The sequence below is a fragment of the Rhynchophorus ferrugineus genome, unplaced genomic scaffold (assembly GCF_030347505.1).
Source record: "Rhynchophorus ferrugineus isolate W39M unplaced genomic scaffold, kcgeb_rfMv2 rfM2, whole genome shotgun sequence".
NCBI lineage: Eukaryota > Metazoa > Arthropoda > Insecta > Coleoptera > Curculionidae > Rhynchophorus > Rhynchophorus ferrugineus.
Genome location: NW_027472581.1, coordinates 4,139,906 through 4,158,577, shown reverse-complemented (window position 1 = coordinate 4,158,577; position 18,672 = coordinate 4,139,906). Strand labels below are relative to the sequence as shown.

The 18,672-nt window shown below is 29.9% G+C and overlaps 1 protein-coding gene across 1 annotated transcript; it reads right to left on the bottom strand.

Annotated features, from left to right (window-relative positions):
• LOC143190425 (very long chain fatty acid elongase 7) lies at window positions 1–7,300 on the bottom strand. The gene is made up of 6 exons (XM_076394691.1): window positions 7,107–7,300; window positions 4,372–4,562; window positions 4,243–4,317; window positions 4,050–4,189; window positions 283–442; window positions 1–232 (listed from the first exon to the last, which is right to left on the bottom strand). Exons 1-6 carry the CDS (start codon window positions 7,165–7,167, stop codon window positions 68–70), a joined length of 792 nt encoding a protein of 263 aa, XP_076250806.1. The 5' UTR covers window positions 7,168–7,300; the 3' UTR covers window positions 1–67.
• Window positions 7,301–18,672: the final 11,372 nt, after the last annotated feature.

The following is an 18,672-nucleotide window of genomic DNA, read 5'->3' as shown; positions in this document are numbered from 1 at the left end:
TTCAATAATAATCGATATATTTAACACTATATTATAATTTATTTATTTTATTAAAAATATACATATATTAAGCTATTTTATCTTTCGTTTTGTACTTCTGCGCATAGAAATTACTAAATAAAATAGTAAACACGATGGCATTTGGAATTATACAGAACGATGTCCAGGAAGGATAATTACAACTTGGAGCGAATATTAACAACTGATGAATCATTATTAATCCAAATTGAACCTAAAAAGACACAGTTAAAACACATTCACTAGTTATTTAGGTTATATTACCAATTGCAGGGCAGTTAAGTATTTTTTCCACCATAAATATTTTTGCACGGCGGGTCCCATGGCCGCCAATAAGTAGTACAGGTATAATAATATATGAATGAATGAGTTTATCATGCAACCTAGAGTCGAATGTCCATTGGGTGAATATTTAGTTCCAACCCTAAAACAAAAAATGTTAATAACAATATTATAAAATCAAGATTTAAGAATAATTCTCTATAAAACAAGGTTTTAAGTTTTATTTTGTTGTATTTGGAGTGTCTACCTTGAAAAAATACCTTAAACTATATCTTACACAAACACAGTATCGTTATTATAGCCTATAGGTATAAATTACTTTCCATAGCATTTACCAAAGTTTTTAAAACTTCTTTCACAAATTATAATAGTGTTAGAAATGATAATAAAAATATTTATATCATAAATATAAATCTCCAGTCACTTTTATCACTATCGGAGGTCAACTAAATGTTTTTAATAAAATGTATAAAGTCTGTATATTATAATAAACTCAAGGAAGACTTATTATATCAATTTGTGTATTTATATGAGACATATATATATTTCAGAATGAGATCAATATACCCAATAGTCACTCATATCAAGAGAATAACTAAAATACAGTTAAGATAGAAATATGATTGAGTGGAAACAGGTAAATGTTGGAATAACAATTGATTAGGTTTTATTAGTTATAACATTTATTAATAATTCTTTGTGGTTATATTGTTCTTATTGCTCGAAGAAGGAAGTGGCAAATGATGAAATTATGAACAAATGTTAGACAGATTTCAAATTAACCGCTTAGTTATTTGCTTGAATGACATTTTCTGAATATGGGATTAGGATTCAATGCTGACAATTTCTAAGAGAGGGTGGTGAGAGTAGATATAACTAAAACTGAGTGTATATTTAATATACGGTAACTATAGGAAATCTTATCATAGAGTGTGAAAGATTTATGTGCATAGATATGTGTGTAATTATTCAGAATATACAAGAGTATTTGCTTAAAATGTGCGAGGAGAGAAAGAGTACTTACTGTTTTGTAGATATGGTAAATATATTAGAGAATGCAGTGATTAAATCTAGATTTATCAAGAAATATGAATATATGCAGTAACAGAACAAAGTAAGGAGAAATGCAGTGATATCAAAATTGCTTTAAAAGGAAACACTGTACCGTAGGAAACAAGAACTAAATGTTAAAGGTGAATATGCGGTCTAAAGAAAGTAAAATATATTACTTGAATATACAATTGTTAATTAGTTGGATTAGGCCCTCCAGGGGATTACACTACATAAAAAAACTCTAGATATATTTTGTTGTATTTGGAGTGCCTACCTTGAAAAAATAGCTTAAACAATATCTTACACAAATTCAGCATCGTTATTATAGCCTATAGATATAAATTACTTTCCGTATCATTTATCAAACTTTTTAATATTTCTTTCACAAATTATAATACTGTTAGAAATGATAATAAATATATTTATATCATAAGTATAAATCTCCAGTCACTTTTATCACTATCGGAAATCAACTAAATGTTTTTAACAAATTGTATAAAGTCTCAAACAAAAAATCTGTATGAACATTTATAACTGATTTCTATGTATTTTAGCAAGCTGAGAACGAAAATAATATTTAAAAACTTCCAGGACGCCAATAGTTTTTGCTGCTATCCAACACTATACAGTATAATGGTGTCCTCTAACAGATTCATCAAAATGAAGTTTTAAAGTGCTCCTCGTGAGTAATTTCGTAACCCTCAAAGAAACCTACAAAAACTTGGAATTGGTTCTTCGCATTTTAAAATAGAAAGACCATGATTAGCAGGTGTGAGGACATTTTTGAATGTTGTGCATGTTGCTCAGACAATAAGCTGGGTTTACCAAATTCCCTTCTATAGAGTAACTGGATCAACCCCTTCAATTTGTAAAATAACTTCGCAAAGATGGAGATTGTTTCAAATATATTATTTCAAAGCCTCTCGGAACAAAAGGCATTACCTTTTAAAGGTGTTTTCGTCGGATCGTACACTAGACGATTTATGACTGCCCCACAATTCATCATGACCTTTATGATTAGTTATGAGTTAATTACCTCTAGGAAGATCGTAGAGAAATACTTAGGCAGTCATAAAAACCTTTATTATACACAAATCGTTAAAAGAGTGCTAAAAGCAGTTCTAGCTTTAGGTTGCCTAATTAGTCCAAAATTCTTCAATCCCATCTCAACGAAAATTTGGCAGATATTAATGAAAGGCAAGGTGAATGATTTCACCAGGACGTTGAAGGGAGGCACAAAAGATACTAAGGAAAATGGAGCATCTCAATCATATGAGACTTCTGGTGAATGCTTCAGAGGGAGTTTCTAGATTCTTCTCATAAGTAAAATTGTACAAAGATGAGCCTCACAGGGAAAACTCAAAGGCTTTAGTTTGTCTAGTGGACATATATCAGATAAAAATATTTATCGATAATAGATTGCAAATAATATAATAAGCCCTTTATTTTTTATTTTAATGTAATAACTCGTCTAATATAGCTATCCAAATAATCAAGAAACGGGTGATCCTGTGACAAATATATATATATATATATATATATATATATATATATATTTGTAACAAGTAATTTATATAACACTTAAAGCTTCATGGTGTATTGGGTTGACAATATTAACTTTGGAAATCTAAATCTTTGTTTTAATTTAATTTTATGTTTTAATTGTTGAATAATGGAACAAAATGGAAACGTTTATACGAAGCGGGTAACGAATCAAGATCATCTTGATATTAGCTTTATCAGCCCACGAAGAAGTCTAAAGGAATTTCCAGACATTGTTTTTAAAAGAACACAATATTTAAAATCTTCTAATAAACTTAAAGAAGACTTATTATATCAATTTGTGTATTTAGATGAGACTTATATATTTCAGAATGAGGTCAATATACCCAATAGTCAGAAGAGAATGCAGTGATTAAATCTAGTTTTATCAAGAAAGAAGAATACATGAAGTAACATAACAAAGTAAGGAGAAATACAGTGATATCAAAATGACTTTACAAGGAAACAATGTACCATTACAGGAACAGGAACTAAATGTAAAATGTGAATACGCTGTCTAATGAAAGTAGAATATATTACTTGAATATACAATTGTTAGTTAGTTGGATTAGGTCTCCACTCCACGATTACACTACTTAAAAAACTATAGTTTCTCCAGTTTAAATATTTCAATAATATATGCATTAGCTGTACTATAATGTTAAAACAAATGATATTTATACTGATTTATTGGACGGTCTTCGGATGAACGTATTGAAATAATATGGATTACTTCCGTGTATTACTAAATTAAATCTAATGTATATAATTATAACGCTAGTATAATTATAAAAATTATATATATATATATATATATATATATATATATATATATATATATATATATATATGTATATATATATATATATATATTACAAAATCAAAACAATCAAGACCTAAATTTGTCTTACGCTTATGTTGTCGCTTCATCATTTTTTATAGGCCCATCAATATTAATTCACATTCCTAATAGGTGAGACAAAAATAATAGAATAAATTTAAAAGTGAATGTACATTTTTTACAACCCATCCGTTTTAAATTTATAATATATAATTAGTATTTTAGCATAATTAAAACAAGAAGTAGGTCAACATTTTTTTTTTTGATATCTCGAAAAGATTTATTATATTTATATTATTAAAGATATACTAACCAGGATAAAATTACCATAATGGAGTGATGCCAGACGTGTAGGAATGTTACCTGTTCCTGTTTCTTCCTTAAGACGAAAAACAAGGTATCCGTCAGGTCCATTATTTTGTTTAAAAAATATAAGTGACAAGAATAAACCATCTTAAAGATTAAAATTATTTTATTTAATACATAATTTCGATAAGGGTACTTACCATCATTGCACTGTTGGATGTTGAACTGTCAAAGGGCTGACAAATCCAATTGTAAGATTTCCAATGGTAAATAAACTAAAATAATTAATAGAATTAATCAGTGATATATACTCGTTCATAATAAATTACCCGACTAAGCAAAAGGGAGTTTATTATAATTTGTGCTGCGTTGTACAATATAATCGCAGATTTAAATTGATACGGTTGTCTTGATTTCATATATTTTGGACCAAAATGAAGTACGAAAGTCAAATATGCTGCTACAATAGTTATGGGAATTATCGGATCCTTCATTAGGAATAATGGTGATGATCTGGTATCTAAAATACAAGTTAATGTATATATAATGAAATGCGAAGCGTTTAATATAACTTTTATTTTATTTAAAAATTATTTTACGTTAATATGTATTAAGAGTGGCGATTTACTGATTTTTGCTAATGAATAATATTAGAATAAAAATAAATTTTATAATAATTTTTTCATTACTCTTCTTTACCTAATAGAGAAATTATTTGAGGATGTTGGTTATCTGTGAACTAATTATATCAAATTTATACTTAATTTTGCGAAATGTAGTGTGATAGTAAATAAAACACATTGAATTTTACTCCATCCTGTGATGCTCATTCAATGAAGCAATAGTATAACGTGTTTCAAAGGAAGATATTTATAGAACATTTCAGATATAACGGCAATGATACCAGTTTACTCGGTTGAAAATGTCTGCCTATTAATAATAAAATCTTCAGAAGATCTTTTTTACGTTAAACTTCCGAAAAGAACATTTCAGCAAAGGTTCATCGAACATTTTGTGGTATTTATGGCTATGAGTGCTTAAAATAGAAGAAACTTGAAAAACTTATTAAAAATGTCCTCGCCACATTCTCAAAGGACTAAGTAGAGATCAAGTGATGCAAGGGAGTTTAATTCACTAAGATGGTGCATATGGGGTGAAAGAAATTAATTACAAGAAAAATATTACAATTACAACGCTAATTCTAAATATATCTCTCCGCCGTTGTCTTAAAAATGAAGTACTTTGTTTAGAATTCACATTATTCGAATCAGTGCTCAATGGAGAAACATATTCAAAGACTCAGATTAAAATAGTCTGGACGTCAGTCGAATAAAAATACAACAAATTTGTGACAGACTGATATGTTAAAGATTTTGAAAATTATCAGCTATTGTTATGAAAAGGAAATTCAGACATGGCGCTCAGAAAGTGCCAGTAAATGAATGAAGCTTTTGGGATGTGCGATTGTGATTCAATGATGATAATTAACATGGCTGTGTAATAAAGGTGGAAACAACTAAATATAAGTATGTAATTAATATAAGATAACTGTAGAAAATCGTATTAGAGAGTGTGACAGACTTCAATGCATAGATATGTGTGTAATTGTTCAGAAAATACATCAGCATTTGATTAAAATATATTAGGGGAGATTGAATATTATGTATCAGATTTCACACATTTAGTAATTCAGCAAAAATTGAGAGACAAGGGCTAAGAAGTTTTCGATATTTCGCTAAACGCTCTTGATGATTTTCTGCTTAAAAAAAAGGGTTCGTTAGTTTTTTATCCCTGATTGTTTTAGCAGAAAATTGTCACTTTCAGCATATTTTTTACACTATTACTTATTAGTGTTTGAAATGAATAATGAAATTACCTTATCCACAATCGATATATAGTTTATTAATTAATATAATATTCTTTGTTTCATCTGATACTAATACATACATTAATTTTAATATTATAAATACAATAGTTGCGTTGAGAATTTCTAAAGATGATTTAAGATATATATTTAAACGAATATAATAAAATATCCAAAACATGTAAATTTTGTTTTCTTTGGGTTTTTATGTAAACCAACAAAACTGCAAATATTGTGTGGCAACTGACCGAAAACAGACATTAAAAATTGTTACAAAATTCAAAAGTACTCTCTTTAACGCGTTTTATCTTTCTATGATTTTGATTAGATGAGTCAAATTTTATAAAAAAAAATAAAACTACCTTAAATTATTTATATTTAAATGTACAAATAGTTTTCTACAATTAGTTTTGTGTTATTTATAACATATAAAAATTTAAATTTCCTCCCTAGGCACTCCTTATAATCTATTAAAATGTATAAAAAGTTCATTATAAATATATATTTTATTATAACATTTATATGGTTAAAATTGTGTGAAAATATAAATATAAATAATATATAAATAATATATAAATAATAAATATAATAATAAACTTTTTCAATATGTCATAATACATTTTAATAAAAAATTAATTTTCTTTGAATTTCAAATTCAAATTCAGGCTTTATTTCGTCTTAAACAAATTTTATAACAAATACTGATAAACAAAAATTGCAATAATTAAAGAATCTCCATAGGCATAGGTAGAAACACTGAGTATTAAAATATATAAAAGTTTAATTATGAATATGTGTTATATCATAAAATGTATATCGTAAAAATTCTGTAAAAATATAGATTCTTACATAAACGATTCCAAAAGATCATAATCTGTTACACAAATATTCAATTTACTTTGAATTTTAAATTCATATTTAAGTTTAATATCATGCGAAACTAATTTTAAAGTAAAACCTGATAAATAAAAAAGTATAGAAATAATTAGATAAATGGCGCCATCAAGAAAATGCATCTAAGTAAAACTACCCTGATATTCTTTTACCATATATATGTCTATTATTTTTATTTTGATTGGCTTTTGATAGATATTTCAACAATTTGCCAAAACAAGAAAGTAACATTTTGCAAAAAAGAAAAGTTTCAGAACTAAATTAGTTGTTTGATAAAAAAAAGCGAACAAAAAAAATTACACTTACCAGCTATTTCTGTAAATATGTAATCCCATTGCAATAATGAATCTGTTTCATTAAAATCCATGATAAAATTATATTATGTTATGTCCCAATAGATTTTTTTAGAAATATGTATCACTTGTATTAAATTTTCCTAAACAGTTTCTCAAGCCTATTTCAGAGAAGATGTTCTTGATCAATATTAAATTTAAATAATTCTAACACTACTTAATGAACCTAATATATAAAAAGTTAAATTGTCGTCAATGTGCACTTGATCTTATTAAAGTCGTTCAAAACCTGTTTCGTGAAACACTGTTCCTTCGCTGATGATTAAATACACGAATAATCAATTTTGAATATAACTGTACATCAAATGAAAACACAGAGATGACTTCTATACATCCCACTTCGACGTATTGACTGTAACTATCTTTTCAGGTGCCTAATTCCTGCTTAAAAAACTATTTTTTGTAGTAGGGAGAACCGTTATAATGAAAAAAAAATTAATTTAGAAAAATCGTGAACTTTCATCTAATAAATACAATTATTATGATATTCATTAAAATCATCAATAATTGTTAGCAAAATTTTTATATTAATTAATATATAACTAAGGCGTTCAAAAAAATAGTGGAAGTGGAACATTATAGTGGGTTTAAAAAATGTAACATGTTTTTTTTTAAGTAAATTTATTGATATAAATTTACTTGTTGTTTATATGTTGTTGTTTTAATGTTTCTAAAAGGATTATGCTTAGAAAACCTTATACCAGGTAAATTGAAAAGTCCCCGGCCTGACACATAGATGGCGCGGCTAGAATTAAATCCATATTTTTTAGTTAGCCCTAACCCTCAAAAGACGCCTGTATAAATTTGACAGCTCGCTCTCGTATTTTGAGTGAAGCAACTTTTGTTATTGTGGAAAAAATGGTTAAAAAAGAATTTCGCTTGTTGATAAAATATTGCTTTTTTAGGGAAAAAATATAGTTGAAGCAAAAACTTGGCTTGGAGCCGAGTTTTCGGACACTGCCCCAGTAAAATCAACCATCAAGGATTGGTATGCTAAGTTTAGACATGGTGAAATGACTACCGAAGACGGTGAGCGCAGTGGACGTTCAAAAGAGGTTGTTACCGACGAAAACAATAAAAAAATCCACAAAATGATTTTGAATGATCGTAAATTGAAATTGAATGAAATAGCAGACACTCTAAGTATACCAACTGAACGGATACATCATATCATTCACGAATATTTGGGTATGAGAAAGCTCTGTGCAAAGTGGATGCCGCGAGAGCTCACTTTTGACCAAAAACAACGAGTTGATGATTGGGAGCAGTGTTTGAAGATGATCAAGCATAATAAACTCGAGTTATTTCACTCCCAAATCCAATCGACAGTCATCCGAGGGGACAAGAAAGTAAACGTTTTGCAAAAAAGAAAAGTTTCAGATCTACATTAGTTACGGTGAACCCGCTCCAAAGCGTGGGAAAACGCAACAGTCGGCTGGCAATGTTATGGCGTCGGTATTTTTGTATGCGCATGGAATAATTTTCATTGACTACCTTGAAAAAGGAAGGACCATCAACAGTGACTATTACATAGCGTTATTGGACCATTTGAAGGACGAAATCGCCGAAAAACGGCTGCATTTGAAGAAAAAGAAAGTGCTGCTTCACCAAGACTATGCACCGTGTCACAAGTCAGTGAAAACGATGGCCAAAATCCATGAATTGGGCTTCGAATTGCTCCCTCATCCACCGTATTCTCCAGATCTAGCCCGCAGCGACTATTTCCTGTTCTCTGATCTCAAAAGGATGCTCGCTGGTAAGAAATTTTCGTCGAATGAAGATCTGATAGCCGAAACTGAGGCCTATTTTGAAGCAAAGGACAAATCGTACTACAAAAATGGTATCGAAAAGTTGGGGGGTCGCTATAATCAGTGTATCACCCTTGAAAAAAAAATTAGGGAATTAGGGGTAGGCTGGGGACCTTTCGACTGACCCGTCTTAAAACAAATAAATGTATTTACGAAATTATCCAAGATTTTGTCTTAAAATATAAAATAATGTTACTAAATCACATCAACGTGGAAGCAATATTGGGATATTGCTGATAATAATAATAAGCAATAGAGCTACTGGAAGTCGGAAGATTGAAGCGAACCAAACCACACGAACTGGTATAGTGTATAAATGTTACACTAAATATTAGATGAAGTAGTTTAAGTTTTATTTTAATTTAGGAAATGCATACTGTGTTAGTACCGTACACGCATTGCTTGTGTAATGATGCAAGTACAACAGAACAGCAGTAATAAATTAATTTGTAACTTAAGATTGTATTAAACATATCTAATGTAATAAGTAATTAATAAAAATAATAAAGTTTCTCATCGTTTTTGATTCACTGATCGAAGAGGAAAATATTATAACCACAAGTTGTTGTTGAAGAACCAATAAAAATTGTGAAGACTATAATATAGAGAAACTAAAAAATTGAGTATGGTTGGCAATAAGAAAATAAATTTGTATAAATATCAATTATATGTATAATTATTAGTATAAGAAACATATAATAAAATAGCTCTAGATATACTTTAAACTGTATATAAAGTGTTTTCATATTTGTATAATGTCTATATAGTGTATAAAGTATATATGTATATAAAGTACTAGATTTTCATTCGTGGTAAGTATATATAAACCATAATGCACATATAAAATGTTATTATGTTATTGCACAATGCTAACATAAAAAATGTTAAGCCGGCTTGGTAGTCAGTCCATGTCTCAGGCAACAATGTAAAATTCGACAAGGAATATCTCAATGACGTCAGTAAGGCTAGGTAAGACCAGATATATTCCGATGGGTCCTTAAGTTGGCCACTGACCTTTTGGTAGGCTCTGGTATGGACGTTAAACAGTACGTCCAGTCTAGATAAACCCTTTTATCTGGTTGATATATAGAAGAGTCCAAAATTTATAAATGTGTTATTATCGATTAAAATGGTTTGACAGTTTAACAGTAAGCTTCAATACAAAATTAAATTTCCTGCAAAGATTATGTAATTTAACTATTGACTCGTCCTAGATTGCTACTTGTCTTATTTAGTGTATTTATATATATTATGTGTATTCAAATATATTTCGGGATGGGTCTCTAAGTTGGTCACTGACCTTTTGGTAGGCTCTGGTATGGACGTTAAACAGTACGTCCAGTCTAGATAAACCCTTTTATCTGGTTGATATATAGAAGAGTCCAAAATTTATAAATGTGTTATTATTATCGATTAAAAGGGTTTGACAGTTTAACAGTAAGCTTCAATACAAAATTAAATTTCCTGCAAAGATTATGTAATTTAACTATTGACTCGTCCTAGATTGCTACTTGTCTTATTTAGTGTATTTATATATATTATGTGTATTCAAATATATTTCGGGATGGGTCTCTAAGTTGGTCACTGACCTTTTGGTAGGCTCTGGTATGGACGTTAAACAGTAAGTCCAGTCTAGATAAACCCTTTTATCTGGTTGATATACAGAAGATCCAAAATTTATAAATGTGTTAATATTATCGATTAAAAAGGTTTGATAGTTTAACATGTAAGCTTCAATACAAAATTAAATTTCCTGCAAAGATTATGTAATTTAACTATTGACTCGTCCTAGATTGCTACTTGTCTTATTTAGTGTATTTATATATATTATGTGTATTCAAATATATTTCGGGATGGGCCTATAAGTTGGTCACTGACCTATTGGTAGTTTCTGGTAGGCACTCTAAACAGCACGTCCAGTTTAGATAAACCCTTTTATCTTGTTGAAATATAGGAGACTTCAAAACTTATAAATTTATTATTATTATCGATTAAAACGGTTTAACAGTTTAACAGTAGGCTTCAATACAAAATTAAATTTCCTGCAAAGACTATGTAGTTTAAGTATTGACTTGTTCTACATTGCTGCTTGTCTTATTTAGTGTGATTCAGTATGGTAGTATACCTTTCTAAATGCTCTCTCTATACTATAGATAACACGGTTACCAAACGCAATGCATAAAATTCGATTGTTTCGCAGCTGCTAGGTCAAGTTGCGTCATTCTATCGGAACCAAACTTAACCCAAGTTTAAATAGACCATTAAAATTGGTTATCATGTCTCGGTACCGTCGTAATAATATGACCACTTAGATAAAACATATAACCGTCACTTTTTGATAATATAATTAGTTGGAAAAATTATTTTAATTATTTTTTGTTTTTAAATTTTAATTTGTTATAAACTGTATACAGGACATTGAGCAATGATACATGAGCCGTTTTGAGCGACTATTATATTTAACTTTTCTGATTTTTTTTTCCGATAAAACTGTAAATCCAAGAAATATTAATGAAAATTAAGATGCTAGATCCCCTCTCTATAAAATTCTTAAAATTAGAGTTTTGCAATTTAAAATATAGTTAATGACAAAACTTAAATAATAAAAAATGAAACGAAACAGATATCGAGACAAAGAAATAAATAATTAAATAAATATTGTTATATGAGGTACAAGAAAGTCCAAGGAAAAATGTAATTCTAAAATAAAGGCCGTTTTCCATTAAAGGAAGTCATATAATTTGGATAGTCCATAAAAGGTTCCACGCGACATGTACAAGATTATCTATGTTAGGATCTATCTAGAAGCTACATTAGTGGGAAAATATATTTGTAATTATTTATATGTTGTTAATTTAATTTTAAGACGGTAGCATCTAATTTATTTTAATACTGGGAAAATTCCATTGAACTGTGCCAAATTATGCATGATTTAAAATATATCAATTTTGTATAGCTTCATGATGAAATATTTTCATTCACTTAAGTCAGAGCATATAATAATCTGTTATCTTGAAGCTACCTCCAGTCTAAACAAAGGTTCTTTTCTCTAATGTTTTGTTTGAGAGTCAGTCTCATTCTCATAAACTTGAGACATTGCATGCTGGCAACAGAAGTAGATATAAGGCTTCCAGTACCATTCCAATGCAGCATTATGTATTATTAATATTCTTCGTAAATAAGTGGTAGATGTTGAATTAAATAAGACATTATCTACTTTAAACTTGATTATAGATGTAAAGGTCTTTAATAAAAGATTGATCAATGCCTAGTTTTCTGCATGATAGGTACTTAATAATATTAGGATCCTAAGGGGATCATCCAGGAGATATAGTGCTTTTGCTGGTATGGATTTACTCCAATAATTATTGGATTAATGGATTAGGTCCGTCATAAACAGTAATTCACGCACGACAAGAACGTACCAAAAAAATAATAAAAATTGACTTAAAGCCCGGACCAGCTTTACAAAACTCTTGTTGACGCTAAAGGCCTCATCGAACCTCACTATGACCGAGCGTTTGCAGAAAAATTGTGAAAGTCCATTGATTAATATGATCTATACAGATCGGTGATTTATGTTTGAAATTTATATGAACAAAATAGCACTGGAAAGAGGGGAAAGCGTTTAATCCAATTAGAAAACATTATTTTGCACTATGAGGAACGTTATAATCAAGTTTGTACTGCCTAAATTAGTTGAAACTGATGTAGGCTATCTATGGGTTCCACAAGACCGTGTTATATGACATGCTGTCTATGAATCAATCGACTATTAAGATATTACTCATAAAATATTTAGTGTTCACTGTTCGTTCTCTTATGTATATATGATCGGAATGGCCCAACAAGTTCACAATCTCATCTGTATGGAGGAATCATATTTTACGGTGCATCATGAAAATTCAACTACAATGGTGATAAATGGTTATCGAAAATTTAGAAACATTACTAAATCTGCAATAACCTGAAAAGTCCAGAGCGTAACAAAGAAAACGCATTTTATTTGTTCAAAATTGGCTTTATTCACCAATGTAATCTCCATCAAAAGCCACATAATCATTTATGTGCTGCTCTAACGTTTCAGTAACATTTTTATAGAATGATTTATATTTTTCCACAGTTTAAACGATAACCTCTTCATTCGAGTGAAATATCTTACCGGTGAGCATTTTTTTTGACAAATTTGGCAAATACGGTGGATATGGGAGCAATTCGAAGTTCCATTCATGCAGTTTTGTCGTTGTTATGATTGACTTATGACACGGTGCGTTGTCTTGATGAACCAAAAAATATTTTCTTTGTTATATGCAATCGTTTATTTGCAATTTCGGCATCAAACGCTGCAATAACACTCTATAATCTTCACTGTTGATGTAATTTCCCTTCTCAAGATAGTCGATGAATATTACACCTCGCACACCCCAAAACACTGAGGCCACAACGTTTGCAGCCAATTGTTGTGCTCTCAGGCGCTTTAGACGAGATTCACCTGTTGCTGTTCACTCAGATGACGATCATTTTGATTTCGGAGTCAAGTTATGGATTCCTATTTATCCATTGTTATGTAAACATAGCCAAACACTGCTCAGAATCATTAACATGTTTTTGTTTTTGATCAACACTGAGCAAATGCGGCACCCTATAAATGGAGCTTTGTTATAGCCAAATGTTCAATATAAAACCAACATGTTCTTTTGATATCTCTGCGATGTTAGCTACCTTACGCAAACTTCACTTCTCGATCATTCAAAACTATTTTGTTAGTTATTGCTTCGCTTGAACGGCATTTGTTCTCAACAAGAAACAATGTACAATTGAAAGACAAAATTGTTTTCGATCCATTGTTTTCAAAACAACAAAACTATTGTCACTTTTAAAACAATAACTCACAAACTTATGAGTAGAATATCATGATATTTTAGCAGCTTTGTTTTGAAGGTTAGTGCTAACTGAAATAGCGAAAAAGCAATAAAACTAGGCCCGGGACTGTTCAGCCCATGTGTTAATATGTAACTTTCAAAAAATGATAAATGATTTCTTCTATTTAAAACAATATATATGAATATGTTATTTTATTATGTAAGAACAAGAAACATAGAAACCTGTAAAAATGTAAAAGTAAGGGTGTTGTTTCTTTAAAACAGTTAATAATCTTTAACTTACCAGCCATTTCATTAAACAAGTAATCCCAATCCAGTGATTTACTTGAGTTAGCAAGAATTATTGAGTTCATAGTCATTTTAGAAGATCTATGTAGATATATACAAATAATGTTAATTCATTTGATATCTTCTTCAGAAATATGAATATATTTTAGTGTTACCTCGTTTTATACTTTATTAATTGTCACACCACTTGCCTATGTACTTTTAATGCATCTTTTTATTAAGGTATATAAACTTTTTCATTTTTAAATAGATCAATTATTTTGTTTTTACTTCAAGCTATTAACAGTATTAAATGACGTTAAGTATATTAGTTATCTTATTGTATAAGGTAATCGTCCCAGAAAGTTGTTATAAAATAAGGTATGTTTTTATCTTATTTTTTAGTTGTCTGGAAAAAATTGCACATTTCGTCAGGTTCCCAAAATCACCAGAAGAAAATAAAATTTGTACGTAATTTATACAGATAAAATTTGATATGAGAACTGATCAATACTTCAGAATCAAAAAAGGAGGTCTCTTCAGGAAAATAAAAGCAGGTGTGCCACAGGGAAATGTGTTGAGACCTTATCTGCTATACTATTGGAGTTACCAACATTCAATGAAAATGTTGTTGTTACATTTGCAGATCACATTACAACCTTAGCCATTGGAGATAAGAAAACTCAATCAACCGAAAATGTACAAACAGCTATTGCCGAAATATAATGCTGGACAATAAATGGCGCATCAAAATATAATAAAGTAAACCAGTGTCTATTGATTTCATCAACAAAGAATCATTCACAAGCCAGTATGTATAAATCTGCAAATACTTGATGCTAAACTCAGGTGTAAGCCACATGTTAATAAAAAATGTAAAGAACTTTAGCTGACGTACAAAAAAATTAACTGGTTATTGGGTAGATATTAAGTCCTGTTGGTATATAATAAGCTTTTGCTTTACCAACAAGTATTGAAAGCAGTGTGAACTTACGATGTTCAACTCTGGGACTGTACCGGCCAAAGCAATAGAAATATCATACAAGGATATCGAGGTATTGTTGGTGCTCCATGAAATATGCATAATGACAATTTACATAAGGATCTGAAGGTAGAATCTATCAATAACGTTAAGAACTATGCCGAAAACCATGAACAGAAGCCCCACCAGTACATCATCATGTTGAAGTTCTCCAGCTTCTGGACGATGATGGCTTAGTCAGAATATTAAAAAAAGTAAAACCATTTGTTCGAGTTCAGTGAAAAACTCAGTACACATTAAAAAGAGTGACATAAATGTTAAGCCCAAAGTATCTATCGCAAAATAAACTCTATGTAATTTTAAAACCACACCAAATTAGGATAAGAATAGCTTATTAGTATTAGTTTACTAGATATCTATAATAAATAATAAAAATGAGGCCTGTAAAAATCGAAGAGTCATGGCATTATATTAAACAAATATCCTGTGAAAAAGATTTATTGAGTTTCTAAAACTGGGAAGTAACCAAACGAAATAAAAGCCCATAGACCTATTTCACTGCTGCCAGTAATATCTAAGGTTTTTGAAAAATTCCTGTTGAAAAGAATAAAACTGATCACAGAGAGAAAAAATCTAATACCAATACGCCAGTTTGGGTTTATTAGCAAGCACTCAACAATTGACCAGGCCGACAGAATAACAGACGTTATTGAAAAAGCCTACGAGAATAAAAAAATATGCTCATCTATATTCCTAGATGTAGCACAAGCGTTCGATAAGGCTTGGCATGAAGGCCTTGTTCATAAACTACAGAAAATGCTACCAAAACAACACACCGAACTATTAAAATCATACATTACAACCAGAATATCTAAAGTCAAACAAGAAGAAGCTTACTCGACAATAAAAGAAGCTAAACCAGGTGTACCACAAGGAAGTGTACTAGAACCAATGCTTTATCTACTCTACACTTGTGATATACCACAAAAGGAGAATATTACGATGGCTACATTTGCAGATGATACTGCAATTATAGCTGTCGGAAACAATAGTGAAGAAGCCTTGCGAAAATTACAATAGGCAAGTGACAATATAAATAATTGGACACAAGCTTGGAAAATAAGAATTAATGAAAGTAAATCTGTACATGTTCAGTTCACCTATAAACAAACTGTACAAGCACCAATAACATTAAATAATACTCTCATTCCATATAGCAACAACGCTAAATATCTCGAAATGAATCTCGATGCAAAACTTCGTTGGAAGGAATATATAAAGAAGAAAAGAAAAGGACTGGAATTGAAATATAGGAAAATATATTGACTAATTTAGTTCAGTACAAATTGCTATTATGTAAGCAAATACTGAAACCTATATGGACATACGGAGTTCAATTATGGGGATGTTCTTCAAAGAGTAACAAATAAAATACAAATTTTTCAGAACAAAGTCCGGAGAGGTATTGTGGGTGCACCCAAATAGTGTAGGACTCATTACATACATCGAGACCTTCAGATACCCACAGTCAGTCAAGAAATCAAGAGAATTGCAAGGAGGCATGATGAAAGACTCCATTTTCATTAGAATATTGAAATATTGCAGCTTTTTTTTGATACCACCAGAACAGGACACAGACTCAAAAGAATCTAACCATCTGATCTTGTATAGTGTTTGTGTAGTGAGGTACATATAATAAAAAACACTGCAGTGACCTGTATAAACATTATTTCACCAGAGACTGAGATAGGGCCGATGAGTTCTCCTAGTGATATACCTAGATTTAAGTTATCATAAAGACAAACTGTAGGTTAGACGGAAACAATTAATAACAATGTAATAAATAAAAAAATATAACGGAATCATTATGTAAGAATTGGAAGGATTTTGAATAATTTTTATTTCAAATAACTTCAAAGTAATTGACTTCTGAAATAGAGTTGTTCTTTAAGATTTTTGGTTTTCCTTGTTTGATGTTTTTCCTCAATGTTGTAAATATCACAATTAAGCTAATAGTAACCTTTATTAACAGCATAGTTCCCTATATTTAGTGAGTACACTAAAGAGAGTATTCTTCAAAACTTTTCCAACGTATATACTAATTTTGTCAAACAAGAAGTACGAAAACGAATTTTACCATAATAAATGTAGAAAATGGTGGGAAATATTTTGATTATTAGATATATACTCATATATGATGATGGAAGAATATATGGGGTATAGATATTCTGAATATCAGTTGTTCCATCTGCATTATTCATTAAAGCATCAGATAAATGCATTTAGTCCTCCGAATAGAGCTTGGCCTGATTAAACATAATGTGTGTAATGTGCCACTTTCAATTTACAGACAAATATCAACAACGTATTGATAAAAAAGCTGGTGGCAGTTGAGAATGTTACTACCTTGATTGTTCATCAAGCCAAATTTATTGTTAATCTCTGGGCCTGAAAAATACAATAATCAATAAATAAATTGTTTGTACAAAAAATATATATTATACGTGTCATGGGATTTCTTTATTTAATGTCTAAATAATATCCATCTTCTTCTTTCCGAAGTATTAATGGATATTGCAAAGTATATTATGTTGAATCATCTACACTGTGCTATATCTACTTTGTATGCGTATATTTCGATTTTTAAATGTGTCACCAGCCATAACAATGGCAACTTCATTAATTAACAATTGGTATATTGGTACTATTCTTTGTATAGTTAATCCTGAATCTTGATGTTTATTCAAAATTACAACCACCAGCATATTGAAAGATTTTTGTCGTTCCAATTTACGAATTTTACGCTACAAATAATATCAGTTAACCTGTTGCTTCATACTAATGGCATCATGAAAATGTTGAATGTATGTTTTCCATATTATCAATGACGACTTGTGCATCTGATGAATGACATTTGGAGTCTATTTTAGCATCATAATCGAAAGTCACATGTCTCAGTCTATTAATTTGATGACATTCATTCTGTTGCCTTCGATTTTCATTTACACGTGCGTTTGGCACCTGATCTCTTTACATAATCCGTTAAGTGTTCTTCTGTAGTTCTATTTAACTGATTGGTTTAACTTTTCTGTATTAATGCGATTTTACTGCAAATTATCAGAACAATTATCAGAACATATCTCAATTTTTGGCATTTACTGAATATAATTGTTTTCGTTCATAAACCGCAAAAATTCGTCGCAGTATTGATATATGTGATAGGTTTATGAAAAGCTGAATTTATTAACAAATTTTATATATCCATCCATCCTTCAACTTGGCAATAAAACTAACCATGAAGAAGAAGTACCGTTTTGTAATATTTCTATCGACAAAGATAGCAGAATAGCAAACAATGAAGAAAGTTGAGTTTGCAGAATTATTTTATATTGTTTGGGTACATATTTGGTGACCGCAATTCAAATATAAAGAAGAAATAGTCGTCATGTGGTAATTTAGATCATGCCTATTCTGTTCTTAGTAAATAGTAATTTTACATCTTTTCGGGAAGTACTTAAGTCATGGTATGGTTTTTGTAGGGGCTAATGAATTTTTTTAGCGTTAATTTAATTTAGCATT

Coding starts and splice junctions, on each gene's coding strand:
- LOC143190425 (XM_076394691.1), bottom strand. CDS start 7,167: ATGGATTTTAATGAAACAGATTCATTATTGCAATGGGATTACATATTT. Junction 443..4,049: donor ATTATGGTAATTTTATCCTG/GTTAGTATATCT, acceptor TTTTTGTTTTAG/GGTTGGAACTAAATATTCAC. Junction 233..282: donor ACTTAACTGCCCTGCAATTG/GTAATATAACCT, acceptor GTGTCTTTTTAG/GTTCAATTTGGATTAATAAT.